At 45.7% G+C, this 16,161-nt stretch overlaps 1 protein-coding gene across 1 annotated transcript; it reads left to right on the top strand.

Moving 5' to 3' along the window:
- The first annotated feature begins 100 nt into the window (after positions 1-100).
- LOC133105668 (phosphatidylinositol 4-phosphate 5-kinase-like protein 1) lies at positions 101-9,958 on the top strand. The gene is made up of 11 exons (XM_061215927.1): positions 101-875; positions 1,758-1,940; positions 3,696-3,746; positions 3,872-4,026; positions 4,237-4,361; positions 4,538-4,572; positions 4,668-4,723; positions 4,860-4,972; positions 5,417-5,579; positions 6,020-6,058; positions 7,657-9,958. The coding sequence occupies exons 1-11, from the start codon at positions 861-863 to the stop codon at positions 8,039-8,041; spliced, it is 1,320 nt and encodes a 439-aa protein (XP_061071911.1). The 5' UTR covers positions 101-860; the 3' UTR covers positions 8,042-9,958.
- Positions 9,959-16,161: the final 6,203 nt, after the last annotated feature.

Here is a 16,161-nt window from a genome sequence, read left to right as displayed (position 1 = left end):
AAGGCTAATTGAACAATGAATAACAACTGCTGTTTATTTTGACTTTAAATGTATTTCCACCAATTTGCCACAGAAGGTCAGTGTTGCACTGTTGCGAAATGAGCCACCACTGGTGTATAATACAGTGAAACAGGGTCATTACACCGAGGACTATGTGGCCATTTACAAACAGGATTCCCTACGATAAACTGTTTTGAAAATCGGTAATCCTCGGAATCAAAATCCAGCCCTGGTTTTCTTTTCTACCGGGTAGTTAGCTGCACAATGCTACTATTTATTGGTCTGATTGTCTTCACACCTGCTGAAAGGGTTTTTTAGCCCGACACTGACAGCGCAGTTGTGCCCTTGGCGGATCTATTTTGCAGCGTCAGGTCTGAAAGAGACGGCCAATATTCAGGGGTGGTGTCAGGCTATTAACACTTACTGATGTATGCCGCCGATTAGTTCATTAGTTGCTGTCAATGTGAACGCAAACACATTCTAAGTTGAATTTCATTAAACGATAGACTAATAGAATCTATAGTCTCCATTCAACCTTTTTTACATTGCGGTCATAAGTTTGCATGTGTGGAGTCTGTATCCTACCAAAGGTTTCCTGCGATGCTGCGCTTCCTCTCTCCCTGCATGTTCAGAGCCTTTAGCACAGTCCGCGCTAACTAGTCTGAGATGTGCGGGGTTTTAATGGAGATAGCCCTTGGTGTCTAACGCGCGCCCGGGATGTGCACGGAGGGGAATGGAATCTGCAGAGGTGGCACACGCGCCCCATTCAAAGGACGCGCTGCGACGAGTGAAAGCATGAGCTCTGTTTCTCCGGAGTAAAAGCGGACGAAGCTAGAACTTGGAATAAATTAACAGCGACAATGACTCAAAATGAGGTAAGATATTTTGTGTTTATTTGTTTCAAGTCTCCTCCGCGAGATATTAGCCTATAATAACTGATACTTTTTGCACTTAGGTTATAGCCTATGTAGGCTCATGGCTAAACGGACATCCAAACACTGATTGCATATTTTGTGCACAGACCGCAATTTTGTGGGGTAAAATACTTTTATATGAAGCAGTTTTGTCCATCATTTATCAGGGGTTTTCAACACCATTATGTTTTTATTATTTCCATACCCTTATGCATAGTCTATACACGTGTGATGGTGTGTACAGCATGCACTGTCATTCATGTTTTCTTTAAAAATCATACAGTTAGTAGCCTAACTTTAAATATCGTATACAATAGCCTACTGACTGTATGAATCTGTAAAAAAAGCTATTCACTGCCAAGTTTAACGATCATGGTGATATACATTTTTCCACAACTATTCTAGGGTGAGGCATGTGCTCTCATTCCGGTTTATTATTTTATTACCAGACGCACCGGTTCACTTGGTGAGTGTCCTACACAATGCTCCCGTTCAGCTGCGCACAGTGTAGTGACAGAAACCGCTCACATTCCACGTATAACCTCGGGAGGCGCAAAATGGGGACCTTTTATTCGTACCAGCCGAGTCCCATCACAGCGGAATAAGGCGGCTTTAGTGATGATTGTGTGCGTGATCTGCATGCTTGTCCGAAGCACATCTGCCCACTGTTCCTTGTTGGACCGAGTCGAAAGGGCTTGCGCACAGACAATTCAGCTTCTCTTAACGGTGTGCTGCGTGCTTGCTTCGGTTCGACTTTATTTCCTGCGCACGTTCTGGTTATCTCTTTTGCACCCTCCAGGTGCAGCGGCACTTTATTCTGTCTGTACCGTGTGTTTGTTTGAGATGGAGATGCAGCAGCCTGCCCCGCGGTCTCGTGGCTTGAAGCTGTGGAGTGGATTGAGGCAGCAGTGGAGGCTCTTGGGCCTTTTCGAGATCGACCAGCAGCACCCCTTCCACAGCCTCACCTGCATGATGAAGGAGGGCCTTTCTGCCGCTGTGCAGAACAGCATCGACAACCCGCCCCTGGCAAGTACATGGATCCCACCTGCACCCATTACACACCCACTCCGCAAATAGTGCCCCGCTGTCTGGCAGCTGCTGGCTCCTACAAGGTGGCCTTCAGATAATGAACAGTCAAGTGTCACAACTGATAGTTAATGCATTAACCGACAGCATAAAATTAAGTGCCAGAGTGCCGCACAGATAATCTCTATGCAGTATGTCATTGTGTCACTGTTATTGATGTTGAAGAGATGGTACTAGAGTGAAAAGACATTTGCTCTGCTGAAAACTGGCTTCAATGAATAAATCACGACACACTCTTTTTCCAGATTTCATGAAAGGCATAATAGGTGCGGGGTGTCAAAGCAGGTCAGGTTTCCAGGGTAAGCTGGAATTCAATGAATTCAAAAGAGTGTGGCGGCCTGTAGCATAGTGGTTAAGCTACATGATTGGGACACGTAAGGTCGATGGTTTGATCTGCACAGTCCTTGAGCAAGGCCCTTAACCCTGTATTGCTCCAGGGGAGGATTGTCTCCTGCTTGGTCTAATCAACTGTACGTCACTCTGGATAAGGGTGTCTGCCAAATGCTATTAATGTAATGTAATGGATAAGGATGCCCTGATTGTCCACTCATACAGACTCGACACAGAGTCATTTCTGTCTGCTGTGTATCAGAATGGGATCGAGAGAAGTAGATACTTTATTCATCCTGAGGGAAATTTTAGGAAGGCGGGTGGAGGGAGGAGAGATGTAGGTGTGGAGGGTAGGAGGGAAATAGAGTGCTATTAAAAAAATAAAAAAGGCTGTAATGTTCAAATGCAAATGTAATTGTTTAGACAACCTACTTTGGAAATGCCTGCTGAATGGCCTGTGTGTTCTTACTCTCTTACATACTTGCATGTAATGAGCACTGCACTGAATACTTTGCATCTGCAACTTAACAGATCCGTGAAAGATGGTAGAAAGAACATTCACTCTATTGAATGAGCCCTCAGCCTGCTGTCTTTCAGCATCCTCATTGGCCAAGAAGTGTGCTCAGGCTGCGTCCTCATTGGCCAAAAAAGCCAAACCCTCGTCCCTGTTGACCCCCGCAGCCCTGGCCAAATTCCTGGATACTTCCCTTCTGTTTGTGAGGCAACAAAGAGTACTTCTCCTTCAGAAACCCAAATAAAGATCTTTGTGGTGTCCCAGAAGCCATATTCTGTCCCACGTCACCCTGCGCATTCATCCAAATATATTTTATTTATGGAATCAGTGGGTGGAAGTACGGCCAAATCTGTATGACTACTATCCTGCTGTTCTGGTAACATCCTGCTTCGTGATGCGGTTCCTCTTTGACACAGATACATTGGCACCCTGGGGTCACTGACCTCTGGAAAGGCCTGAGGATAGAGCCGGGTCCATATTTATAAAGCTTATCTGAGTCGTAGTTCTGATGTAGGATCAGTGTCTCCCCATTCATACCTACCCTTGTTCTGAGATCACAGGCAAAATGGAATCTAGACCTGGGCCTGTATTCACAAAGCATTTTGGATCTAGGCTCAGAGTTCCCCTGTCAAAGTCAAAGTTATTGACACCGTGTCTCAGGTGGTTGATGTTTCAAAAAGCCGATTATAATGCATTGCTACAAACCATCGAATGGGCGAGATACAATAGATGAATTGGCCTGACGTCAGGCTTGAGCCTCTTCTCTGCATATACCTACTAGAATTTCTATTGGCTCTATGAAATAATAGAATATGTATTTCATTGAAAATGAAATATTGTTGTTTTTCCAGAATGAACTGTCTGAAGAGGATTTTAAACAGGAGGTTACTCAGATCCACAAGGTACAGTCAAGGGAAATCTTCAGCTTTAACTCATTTTGCTTTCTGTATTTACCAGTGTTGTGATAACTCTCTCTCTCTCTCTCTCTCTCTCTCTCTCTCTCTCTCTCTCTCTCTCTCTCTCGTAGGGATTCAGGATGCAGTCATTTGCAGGCCCGGTGTTTGCCAGTCTCAGACGCTCTCTGGGTCTGACAGAGAAAGAGTATCAGAGCTCTCTCTCCTGCACCGGCTGCTACCTGCAGTTCATCAGCAACTCAAAGAGCAAGGCTGACTTCTTCTTAACGTGAGTATACATGTGCACACAGACACAGACACACACACACACATACTGTACATACACACTCTCACACATACTGTATGTATACACTCACATACACACCACACGCATACTGTACATACATACTCACACACACACTCACACACACACAGTTTTACAGACAGTAAGACAGACATACAGTGCAGTGAATAAATAGGTCTTGGTTGTTCTCTGCAGTAATGACAAGCGGTTCTTCCTGAAGACGCAGAGCGAGCGGGAGATAAAGTTCCTCCTGTCCCACCTGAAGGTCTACATGGAGCACCTGGAGCGATACCCTCACTCCCTGCTCGTCAAGTTCCTGGGTGAGAGGCACCTGGGCAGGGCTTCGTTTAGGTCTGTAGTGCGAACCCATTGGAGTAAAGATGGGATTAGAAGGATTAACTCTTGCATAGAGAGAGCCACAGGGTCTGCTGGAGAGTCTACCAAATGCCTGAATATCAAAAAAAATAATTGTTCTGCTTTTTTTTTTCACTTCCAGGTGTCCACAGGATCAAAGTCCCTCGGAGAAGGCAGGTAGAGGATTGCTAAGCATCGTCTCCTTAATCCCGATCGTGTCTGTCTGCTTTCTCCCGCCGGTGACCTGAGGCACGGCCCTTTCTGTTTTTCAGAAGTACTTCATCATCATGCAGAGCGTCTTCTACCCTGACAAGAGGATTGTGGATCGGTACGATGTCTCCTGATAGAGATAAAGAGGTGTTCCTGTTTCACAGACTGCAACATGGCGGAGTATCCCCCTGGGACTGGCTGAATTCCATCATTGTGATGATTGTTTTTTTTTGTTTTTGTTTTTTATGTGGCAGGTATGACATCAAAGGCTGTGAGGTGAACCGCTGGACTGACCCGGCCCCTGAGGGAAGTCAGGTGATCATGGTTCTGAAGGACATGAACTTTGAGGGCCAGTTCATCACTCTGGGTGAGAACATAACAGCAGGGTTTCCCCAAACGTTTCATCTCGGTACACCTTAAAATGGCTTCCCTGTGGAAACCTGAAATGAAGGACTATAAACACAGGCAGAGTCAACATGTCAGTGAGCCTTTTTCAATGATAGGAAGGGATACAGTGGTGTTGTAACAATGTTTTAACACAAAAATCTTACCTATTGCACCTTAAAATTCGAGTTTCAAAATATAAAGTTGACTGCCCGACACTTGAAAATTGGTTCTAATTGCCACAGCCAATGGCGTTTCAACGTCAGCGCGTTCACAGAGAAGGGGGAGGGATAAACAGCGTTGTGGTTTGAAGGTGTTTGTTGCTGCTATAACTCTCTTGACCATTAGAAGTCTGAAATGACCTATTGTACCTTTAAGTTGGCCATGTTGTGTGTGTGTGTGTGTGTGTGATCTCTTGCGCTGGCAGGCCAGCAGGGCTCCTGGCTGCTCCGGCAGGTGGAGGTGGACACGGCCTTCCTGCAGGAGCTGAACGTGCTGGACTACAGCCTGCTGCTGGCCCATCAGCCCCTGCACCAGGACGAGCGCAGCCAGAGCCTCTCCTTCGCCACCCTCATCATGCGCACCACCAAGTGGGTAGCGCCCCCTGCTGCCGGGGTAGAAACATGCAGTGCATTTCAAAGAACGGGGCAATAGAATCAGTGGGATTCTTCTCACTACATTTTACATTGCATTACATTAATGGCATTTGGCAGACGCTCTTATCCAGAGCGACGTACTACAAAGTGCAAAGTGCATATCCATAACCAGTGCGCTGAAAAACCCTAGAGGGAAGTACAATTTCAACTGAGACCTGTACAACAGAGATTAGGACTAGGGCCTATTTGATCATCTGATTTTTTTCGCTCAAAGCTGTTCAAAATAGCAATGGCAATCTTGCAACCCATTTGTTTATGTATGTTTATTTGTTATTATTTACCTTATTTACATTTTGACATTTATGTTTTGTTTAATTGCCTTTTATCTATTTTGAGTGAGTGTACCGTGTTCATTGTTTTTGTTTCATTTTCAGGTCCTGGTCTCTCTCCAACACAAGAAGATCGACAGGCAGGCATGTAACCTCAACATAAAGAATAGTGGGCCTAGCTTTGCGTTCTGCCACAGATAACCCTGCCAAACCAACTCAGCTGCTCATACCCAATACAGCACACCTACTCACAGACCTGCTCACACACCTGCTCACCTGCTCACTCACCTGCTCACTCACCTGCTTTCATAACTACTCACACACCTGCTCACACACACCTGCTCACTCACCTGCTCACCTGCTCTCACACCTACTCACTCACCTACTCACTCACCTACTCACTCACCTGCTCACTCACCTACTCAGACACCTACTCACTCACCTACTCACTCACCTGCTCACCTGCTCTCACACCTACTCACTCACCTACTCACACACCTGCTCACACGCCTACTCACACACCTGCTCACTCACCTGCTCACTGACCTGCTGACCTACTCACTCACCTGCTCTCACACCTGCTCACTCACCGGCTCACTCACCTGCTCACCTGCTCTCACACCTACTCACTCACCTACTCACACACCTGCTCACACGCCTACTCACACACCTGCTCACTCACCTGCTCACTGACCTGCTGACCTACTCACTCACCTGCTCTCACACCTGCTCTCACACCTGCTCACTCACCTGCTCACCTGCTCTCACACCTACTCACTCACCTACTCACACACCTGCTCACACGCCTACTCACACACCTGCTCACTCACCTGCTCACTGACCTGCTGACCTACTCACTCACCTGCTCACTGACCTGCTGACCTACTCACTCACCTGCTCACACCTGCTTTCATAACTAACACACGGGAAGTGGGTATGATGAGCACAGTTAAAACTGCCTGACATTGACCTTTGACTCTGATGTTAAGGTGTGGATGGCGCTGAATGCATGGGTTCTTTCCGATCACTTATTTTACCTCCTTGCATTCTGTCCACGTGTCCTTTCCTCACATCCTTAGGCCCGCTCAATGAAGGATGCAAGAAAAGGACACGAGGACAGAGGAATCAAGGAAACGCGTATTAGACAAATGGAATGTCCTTGTTCAATTGTGCCTCAGTTTGAAGCCACGGCCATTACAGATGTGGCAGATGCGGAGAGGTAGATCCACAGGTTGATCATTTATATGTCACACGTTTGGGGGAAAAAGATACTTCCACAAAGGCTGTGCTCATCTTACCTTGCTCAGGCTTCTGTCAGGAGAGGCTCCTTGCTCCTAGCTCCTTTAAGGAGCCTTTAAGGCAGGGGTATCAAACTCCAGTCCTGGAGGGCCACAGTGTCTGCTGGTATTTGTGGTTTCCTTTCAATCAGTAGCCAATTAAGGCCTTGAGAACAAGGTGTGTGGACTATTTAGCCAATGAAAGACTTTGAAATGTATCTCTCGTGCTGAAACACACCAAAAACCAGCAGACACTGCGGCCCTCCAGGACTGGAGTTTGACACCCCTGATTTAAGGGGTTGAATTGTCCTTAAAGATGGCGGACCTCGACCGATTTCCAGGTCAATTGAAGACCGTGGAGGCGGATAAAATAAGCGATTGGAATGAGCCCCACGTATTTAGCGACCTGGAAACACCCCCCCCCCCATTTCCCCCTTCCTGCTCCCTGCCCCTTCACTCCAGCAGGCTGGCGAGTACAGGCTCAAGCCCCACCCTGACGGGTGCAGAGGAAGACTCCGCCCTGCTGGTGTCCGGGGCGTCGCCCGGCTACGGAACGGCCCCCGGGAGCCCCGAGGCCCGGCCGGACTCCCCGGACTCGCCGGGGCCCCTGGACTTCCGGGCGCAGAACCGGCGGCTCCTGGGCAGCTTCAGGAACCCGCTGCACGTGATCGACGGGCCCGAGGAGCGCTACTTCCTGGGCATCGTGGACGTGTTCACGGTGTACGGCCTGAGGAAGCGTCTGGAGCGGCTGTGGAAGAGGCTCCGTCACCCGCGCCGCTCCGTCTCCACCGTCAGCCCCCCGGCCTACGCCCGCAGACTCGGCCAGTGGGTGCGCTGCCACGTCCGGTAGGGCCAGCGCTCGGGGGCGGGGGACCTGGACCGGGGGGGAGTCTCACGTGCCATTGGCTCAGGTGGTAAGAGCAGTAGGAGGGTTGCCGGTTAGATCCCGCCCCGGCTGTGTCGAAGTGTCCCTGAGCAAGACACCTAACCCCCGGATGCTCCTGACGAGCTGGTCGAGCTAGTGTGTGTGTGTGTGTGAATGGGTGAATGAGAAGCGTCAATTGTAAAGCACTTTGGATAAAGGTGCTATAATTAACATTTACCATTTACGTGGGATTGGTGCAGAGGCTGCTCTCAGATCTCCAAGGGCTTCAGTTAGGAACTGAGAAAATGTCAGTCTGACAGTTATCAAGATTTGGTTTTGTTACAAATAATGCGTTTGGCAAAAACTTTTAACCCACACGATATGCAAAGGTGCACTTGGTAAGCAAACCGTGAGTGACTGAGAACTAAAGCAAAGATAAAATCAGCATTGCACTTGAGATGTGTGCAGCGAGACCTGCAAAATAAAGTGAGGTCATGGGAATCTGTGCAGCAGTATCAGAAAAAGCATCAGTTCCTTCAGTGTGCTGCTCTAAATGCTCATGTGCATCACCCTTACAGATATGATTTTTTTGCTAAATCAAACTGTTGTCCAGGCTTTTTATATTTTTGCGCAGACCGACACACTGTCTACTTTTTAAAGGTGGGACTAAAATACAAATCTCAGCTGTACCTTATCTGAGAAAGGGCAGTGGGGGCACAACCTAGTTCTAGTCCATCACCAAAGTGTCTAGGGGGGATGTGTTTTCAATGGCAGTGCCTACGTTGCTCTGTTTGAGCCCCCGGCAGTATTGAGATACAGACCGGTTCTGCTTCATCATGGTCTCGGAACACACCGCACCACGATGCCATGTAAAAATCAAAATGGAGGTTTAGATTGAGCCCCCAAGCCATTCTGAATAGGAGCAGTGCCTTAACTGGGTGAGCCACCTTCAGCCTGTGCTTCCTAAACGACCGTGGCTGGACTTGCTTACACCAATGCACATACTGCAGACTGACTTACACATTTCTCACCCTTTATTCGCTCACATTTATCGCCTTTATCACCTGACTTTTGGTACAATGGCAGACCTTGGTTTATTCAGGCTGGTTTACAGATAGTAAATAGTCATATATTATAACCGTTTTAAAATAATATTCCTCATTTTCGTTTTTTTTTCTTGTATTGTTTTATTCTCTCTGTTGCCTTTAGTGATAAAAAATCGATTGTGAGGTTTTATATTTGTATGTGTGGTAGGAATCATTCCTATTCCTTTTGTGGCACAAAGACTGAAGACATTTTGGGATGCCGTTTGAGTACTGCATGCACTCATTGGACTGCACTTTGACTCAAAGGCAAAAGACATTTGGGGGTGGCCCGTAGTGTAGTGGTTAAGGTACATGACTGGGACCCACAAGGTCGGTGGTTTGATCCCCGGTCTAGCAATAAGATCCGCACAGCCGTTCGGCCCTTGAGCAAGGCCCTTAACCCTGCATTGCTCCAGGGGAGGATTATTGCCTGCTTAGTCTAATCAACTGTACATCGCTCTGGATAAGAGCGTCTGCCAAATGCCATTAATGTAATGTAATGTAACATTTTGGCTTGAATCGTGTTTAGCTGGGGTATATATGGGTATATTACATTGTAATAGTAAATAATATTATTATAATCATCTTAAAAGTCCTTGGCCCTTAATAATACTTTTCCTTCCCTTGTAAGCTACAAAATAACCTTGTTTTCCACGCTCAATGTTGCACTTAATTTGTCTAGCTCCCCTGAACATGCCAACTGTCCACTTGTTTTTGTGGATTTTGGACCAAAGTGCACCAAGTGCCACAGTCTACTGACAGAATAATAACAGCAATAAATGTGTTGATGATGATGTCATCAACAGTAATACTTTCATTGAGTTCATTGTGTGGTTTGTATTTGTCGGTTTGTCCTTTGTGGTGTAGACTGCAGAACATACACACTAAATAATCAACAAATCAACAAATGCAGCAATATAAAGTGCAGTACATAAGTATTTGGACAGTGGTACATTTTCTGTTCTTTTGGCTCTGAGCTCCAGCATGTCCCACAGCTAGGCAATGATCCTGAACACGCACCAGTGCTCTCTTTGCTCTTAATGACGTTCCACCAAACGGTTTGTTATGGTAAGCCTATTGTTTGGCCCATGTCTCTGCCTGTTTTTTTGTAAAGCCTTGACTTTCATTGGCACAACTCAGGTCCTCATGATGGCAAATGCTAATTACAGACTCCCAGAGGCAATCAAAAGCCTAGACTAGATACTGAAAGCTTGCTGATGCACCTGCACCTGCAAGGAAGAGATTGAATACACCTGACTAATCAAAAACCACTGAGAAGCAAACTGTTCAATTACTTTTGGTCCCTTAAAAAGGATGTAATTCCTACATGGATCGTCTGATATGGATTTAAATACCCTCAAATGAAGGTGACTTTCAGCCCTTTCACCTCATTTTGTTCCATTTCGCATCATCGATACATTTAATTTAAATTTCATAACTGATTTTAATTCAAAATAGATTTTTCCCAAAATACAATTTTTATTTCATAATGGTACTTTTCCCAAATATTACATTTAAGAGTAGCAGTTTCTTTCATTTCATAATGACGCTTCTTTCATGGAGTGGTCTTCTCTCAGTTATCATGAGTGATTCTGGTTCAGACATATTCAGGCCAAAGCAACAGCACACTAAACACCAGTCATGCGCCTGCATTCTTTCTGAATTGAAGCCCAAAAGAAGGTAATTCTCTTGACCGATTTTGGATGATATGCCTTTCTCTTAGGTGCCCAGCATGTATTGCTTTCATAGACACATATATTCAAAATATTATATAGTTGGCTCCAGAATTATTGCCACCCTTGACAAATATGCACAGGCATAAACTAACATCATAACATATCATATTGGCATGAAGTTTATCTACTAAAATGGGTAGTGTGCTTTATTGATGATGCGCACTACTTTAATGGTGAGTACATTCAATGGACTATGAATAAAAGCACAAGCATGCAACTTCAAACGACTCAAGGAGTCCATGATTGAATACTAGACTAGACGAGAAGATGAGGGAGAGAATGGTTATGGTCACTGAGCTTACTTTCAGGCAGCAGTGAAAACGTCATGCAAGCAAACCGTAAGCCATGCGCATGAAACGTTTAGGAGTGAGCGCAGTGGGCGCGAGCAATTCGGGATTGGAAAACGCGTCAGTGGATGTTATAAACAAAAGTGACACAAGAGGGCGCATGGCGTCCAAGAATATGACGCCTTACGAATTCAAAGACATTGTTTATTAGCATGGCGCAGAATGAGTCAAACAGAACAAGAATATCATAATAATAATAATTTAAACAATGCAGTGTTAAGGGCCTTTCTCAAGGACCCAACAGCTGTGTGAATCTTATCATGACTACACCGGGGATATAATCACCATTTTCCCCCAAAAAAACTGGTTCCACAATTATTGGCACTCCTGGTTTAATACTTTGTGCAAATACCCCTGGCAAAGATGACAGCCATGAGTATTTTCCTGTAATTTGTGATATGGCTAGATGACACCATTTCTCCATGCAAAACTTTTCTGAATCATTGATACCATTAGTTCAGTTCACCCCACATGTTTTTCATGGGATTTAAGTCTGGAGACTGAGATGGCCATTGCAGAACATAGTTGTAGTTTTAACCATTTCTGTGTGGATTTTGATGTATACTTGGCAGCACGGATGGTGCAGTGGGTAGCACTGCCTCCTCACAGCAAGGAGGACCTGGGTTTGAATCCCCGACATGCAGGTTAGGCTGATTGGAGAGTCTAAATTGCCCGTAGGTACGAGTGTGTGAGTGAATGGTGTGTATGCCCTGCGATGGACTGGCGACCTGTCCAGGGTGTATTCCTGCCTTTTGCCCAATGTATGCTGGGATAGGCTCCAGCCCCCCTGCGACCCTGTTCAGGATAAGCGGGTTAGGATAATGAATTAATGAATGAATTTTGATGTATACTTGGAGTCACTGTGGTCCTGAACAATCTACCTTAGACCATGTCTCAGCTTCCCAGCAGAGGCAACCAGATTTTCTGCCAAGATTTCCTGATACTTTGTTGAATTCACCCGATTAGGTTGGAGTACATATGATAGTTTCACTTGGTAAGCTTTATACGGGACAAACCATTTTTGGCAGAAGTACGGAGCTGTTGGCAACCCATGTCATGGATGTCATGGAATCCAGCCTGCTGTCCAAACATGTAATACTGTCAGACTTCCCTTCATAAAACTATCTACACATACCATACACCCCCAACCTCCCCCCTCCAAAAACAATTAAAAACACCTTTACTCTACAAATGTACCGTTTACTGCACTATTTACCGTACAAAATCTAATTCACACTACAAATACTCATACATTGAAAATTTTGCAAAAACTCGAGGGTGGAGCTGTCATTGTATTAAAGGGTTAAAGGAAAGTGTCTGTCTGAAACCCTTCTGGATTAAAGAGACATTCCTCATGTAAACGTACCATGGGAGGCTGTTGCTCCATGCCTCCCATGGTAGTGGGGGAGCTGACAGGTTCCTGATTGATTTTACCTGGGGCAGGAATAACCACCATGCTTTCATCATCACAATCAAATTCTTGGCACTATTACATTAAATAAAATGAGTATCTTCAATTACATTAATGTTGTGTTTGCATACTTAACAGGTGACATTGTGTTTCGTTATGGCTGGAGTGAAAACCTATGGGACAGTAGATCTCCAAGAACAGGGTTGGGCAGCCCTGGCCTAGATGCTGGTCACATGTTTATAACCTGCCTCTATAACCTCAATATACTGCTTCCTATAGTTTAACACTCTTTCACATTGCTGTAGCCCACTCTTTTTTGCAGAACAAAATCTGGTAGGTTATCGAGCATGAACTGCAGCAACTGGAGCACGGACTGCTGCTGTTTGAACAACCTGTCTGAAAACAGCTGTTGCAGGTGATTCAGCTCGTCCAATCGCAGGAGGTGCATTTTAGAACGGTGTGTAGAGTCGCCCGTGGCAGTTCCTTGCGTTGAAAATTATTTGATCTGAACTGGACATAAAGTACACACTGCTCACTCCATGACTGCTGCTGGTACTATGGTGGGGGTTTCTGTGTGTGTGTTTGTGTGTGTGTGTATCTGTGTGTGTGTGTGTGTGTGTGTGTATCTGTGTGTGTGTGTGTATCTGTGTATATGTGTGTGTGTGTGCGTGTATGTGTGTGTGTATCTGTGTATATGTGTGTGTGTGTGTGTGTATCTGTGTGTGTGTTTGTGTGTGTATATGTGTGTGCGCGCGTGTGTGTGTGTGCACGCGCATGTGCGCGCGCGTGTGTGTGTGTGTGTGTGTGTGTATATGTGTCAGGACACTACCCCTGGTGAAGTCAGGCTTGGTAGCATCCTGGCAGAGCATCGAGCCAACCTCATCATCATCAGCATCTCACACATCAGCCTTATCTCTTCTGCCCTTTTTCTTTTAGTTTACTCTCTTTTTTATATTTCAGATTTGCATGGTAAGCAGAACTTGTAGCTACATGGCTGGCTTCTGCTCTCTTACCCCCCACACACCTCACTAATAGTTTTTAACAGTGTTTCCCAGCACACAGCATGCCGCAGGGTGTTCGGTGAAAGACATGAATAAGAAGCAGTGTCACACAGACACTGATAGATTGACAACTGTGCGCTTAGCCAATCATTGTATGGGGAGTCAACAAGTACTGAATTTGTCTTCACCACATGCTTGACAGGAATAGTACCACAGCTATTGATGTCCCATTTAAAATATCAGGAAGTTTGATAAATGTATTCAAAATGAACAGGTCCAAGCTCATGGCCAAGAGGAAGTGGAAGTGAGCAACCCAGTGAGCCAAAGCCGGGATCTAGACGTGGAAATCCAGGCCGAGAGACACATTGACATAAAAGGACTACATTAACCCAATATAACTTTGGTTTTTACCCATGTACAACCTGGCTAGTCGGCTAGAAGAGCATCACTTTTGAGCCACATGTAGGTAAAAAGAGAGGTAAAAACTCCTCAACGGGATGAATTCTGGAGCTAGAAAGGGGAGGGCATCCTCAGGAGGCTGTGTTAGTTGTTAAAGACCAACTAAATGGTAACTGAGAGGTAATCAGGCCTCTAACAGAGCAATTAGAGAAAGTGCTTTGGCTGATTATAGCCTACATTACATTACATGGCATTGAGCAGACGCCCTTATCCAGAGCAACGTACAACGAAGTGCAGATCAAACACAAGTACAAGTGCGAAGAGGACCTGAGAGGACAGTACAGTTCCGAGTCCTAGTGTAACCATACAGATCAAATCAGAACCCTTGAAGAATACATCAACTTCCAAACTAGCATACCAGCTAGAATACCCTGAGTACAACAATACAATAACTAATACAAAAAACAACATCTATACAACTATATAAGTGCCATTACAGTCTATGGCATAGATAAGGCTAATCATGGTGGTGAGTTAGGGAGGGAAAGGTGTAGCCTGAAGAGATGAGTCTTCAGTCTGCGCTTGAAAGAGGTCAGAGACTCTGCTGTTCTGACATCCACCGGGAGGTCATTCCACCACCGTGGGACCAGGACAGACAGCAGTCGTGAGCGGGAAGTGCAGGTGTGGCGAGGGGGAGGCGCCAGATGGCACAAAGTGGCAGAATGGAGGGGTCTTGCTGGTCTATAGGTCTTGATGAGTGATTGAATATATACCTAAGGTACTAAAGTAGCTGGCAAATAGAAATTCCAGCAAAGAAATGTATTTTAATATGCCGATGAGGAGTGAAGATCTCTGTGTTACTCACCAGTATTCCGGGCAGTTGTCATTGCCACATGCATGAGTGCATAGCTATGTGTAATTGTGTTTTGGAACTCTGCCCGGTATTTTATAAAAACCTGGGTTTTGAAACGCTGGAGGAGGCTCTTAAACAACTTCCTGTCAGCTTTGCCCAGGCAGCCAGAGATGGCGCGATGGCAGTTTAGCGGTCTGAATGATGAGCTGTCGATTTCACAGAGCCCCGCGCTGGCAGGGTGTCGAGGCAGCCGTCAGCGATGACAGGCTTGAGACGAGAGGAGATTAAAACCGTCGGAACACCGAGCCTCCAGCCCTGAAGAACTGGTTGGTCCTGCTCCCAAAAAAAACCCCCGCCGCTCTGCGCTGTGTACACAAAATCAACCTGTAAATAATGACTGCTTAACCCCGAGGTGCAGAGCTGCAAATTAAGTTCAGAATCTATCTGAAAACACAGAGGAATGTGCGGCCATTTTCCCTGCTCAGCTTCAGGGTGGCAGACAGAGAGGTGTTTGTTGCTGGGGTGGCGATAACAACATGTTGTGACAGTGGGTTATATATCTGGTGACAGGCAGCATTGTGAACTTCATGAACTCATGAATGTGAATCAGCTCAGGTGCAATTGTTCCCAGCAACAACAATGCTGATAGTCATTAGATAAGCTTGGGGTATTAGCCACAGAGTATACACCAATCACTCTTGCCATTGTTTCAGTGGCTGTTACTAACATACTCCATGATTGGTGGAGTGCGTCCTTTGTTTTTTTCAGTCAAAAACTCACACAAACAGTAAGTAGTCCTGTGACATCCATTGGTTGGATGAATCCCTGTGCTAGCTGCACACAAACAGTAAGTAGTCCTGTGACATCCATTGGTTGGATGAATCCCTGTGCTAGCTGCCACAGGGATTCATCCAACCACAGGGAGTCCTAACAGTAGTCCTGGGACAGTGACTGTGCAGCTTGGCTGATGCACTGCAGGCTCCTGCTGAGGGTATTGCAAGAGGAAGAGATCACGTGTTAATCTGCACTCTCCCAAAATCAACAAAATGTTTCTAGAGCAGGGTGGGCCTGCAGATAAAAGTAGGCATGACACTCTGTGTTCAAAAAAACTGGATAAATGGATAAAAAGCATTCAAAGTTCCCAACAAGCTGGCGTAACAGTGGAGGATATGATAAAGGATATGATAAACATTCACGGGTCACTGAACTAAAGCCTGTGTATGTTCTCAATACACATATTGTGCATTTTTGGATGAAAAAAACAACCAAAAAA

The sequence above is a fragment of the Conger conger genome, chromosome 12 (genome assembly GCF_963514075.1).
Source record: "Conger conger chromosome 12, fConCon1.1, whole genome shotgun sequence".
In the NCBI taxonomy this organism is placed as follows: Eukaryota; Metazoa; Chordata; class Actinopteri; order Anguilliformes; family Congridae; genus Conger; species Conger conger.
The sequence above is the reverse complement of the archived record's forward strand: the minus strand, read 5'-3'. Positions and strand labels throughout refer to the sequence as shown.

Coding starts and splice junctions, on each gene's coding strand:
- LOC133105668 (XM_061215927.1), top strand. Junction 4,027..4,236: donor AAGGCTGACTTCTTCTTAAC/GTGAGTATACAT, acceptor TGTTCTCTGCAG/TAATGACAAGCGGTTCTTCC. Junction 4,973..5,416: donor GGGCCAGTTCATCACTCTGG/GTGAGAACATAA, acceptor TTGCGCTGGCAG/GCCAGCAGGGCTCCTGGCTG.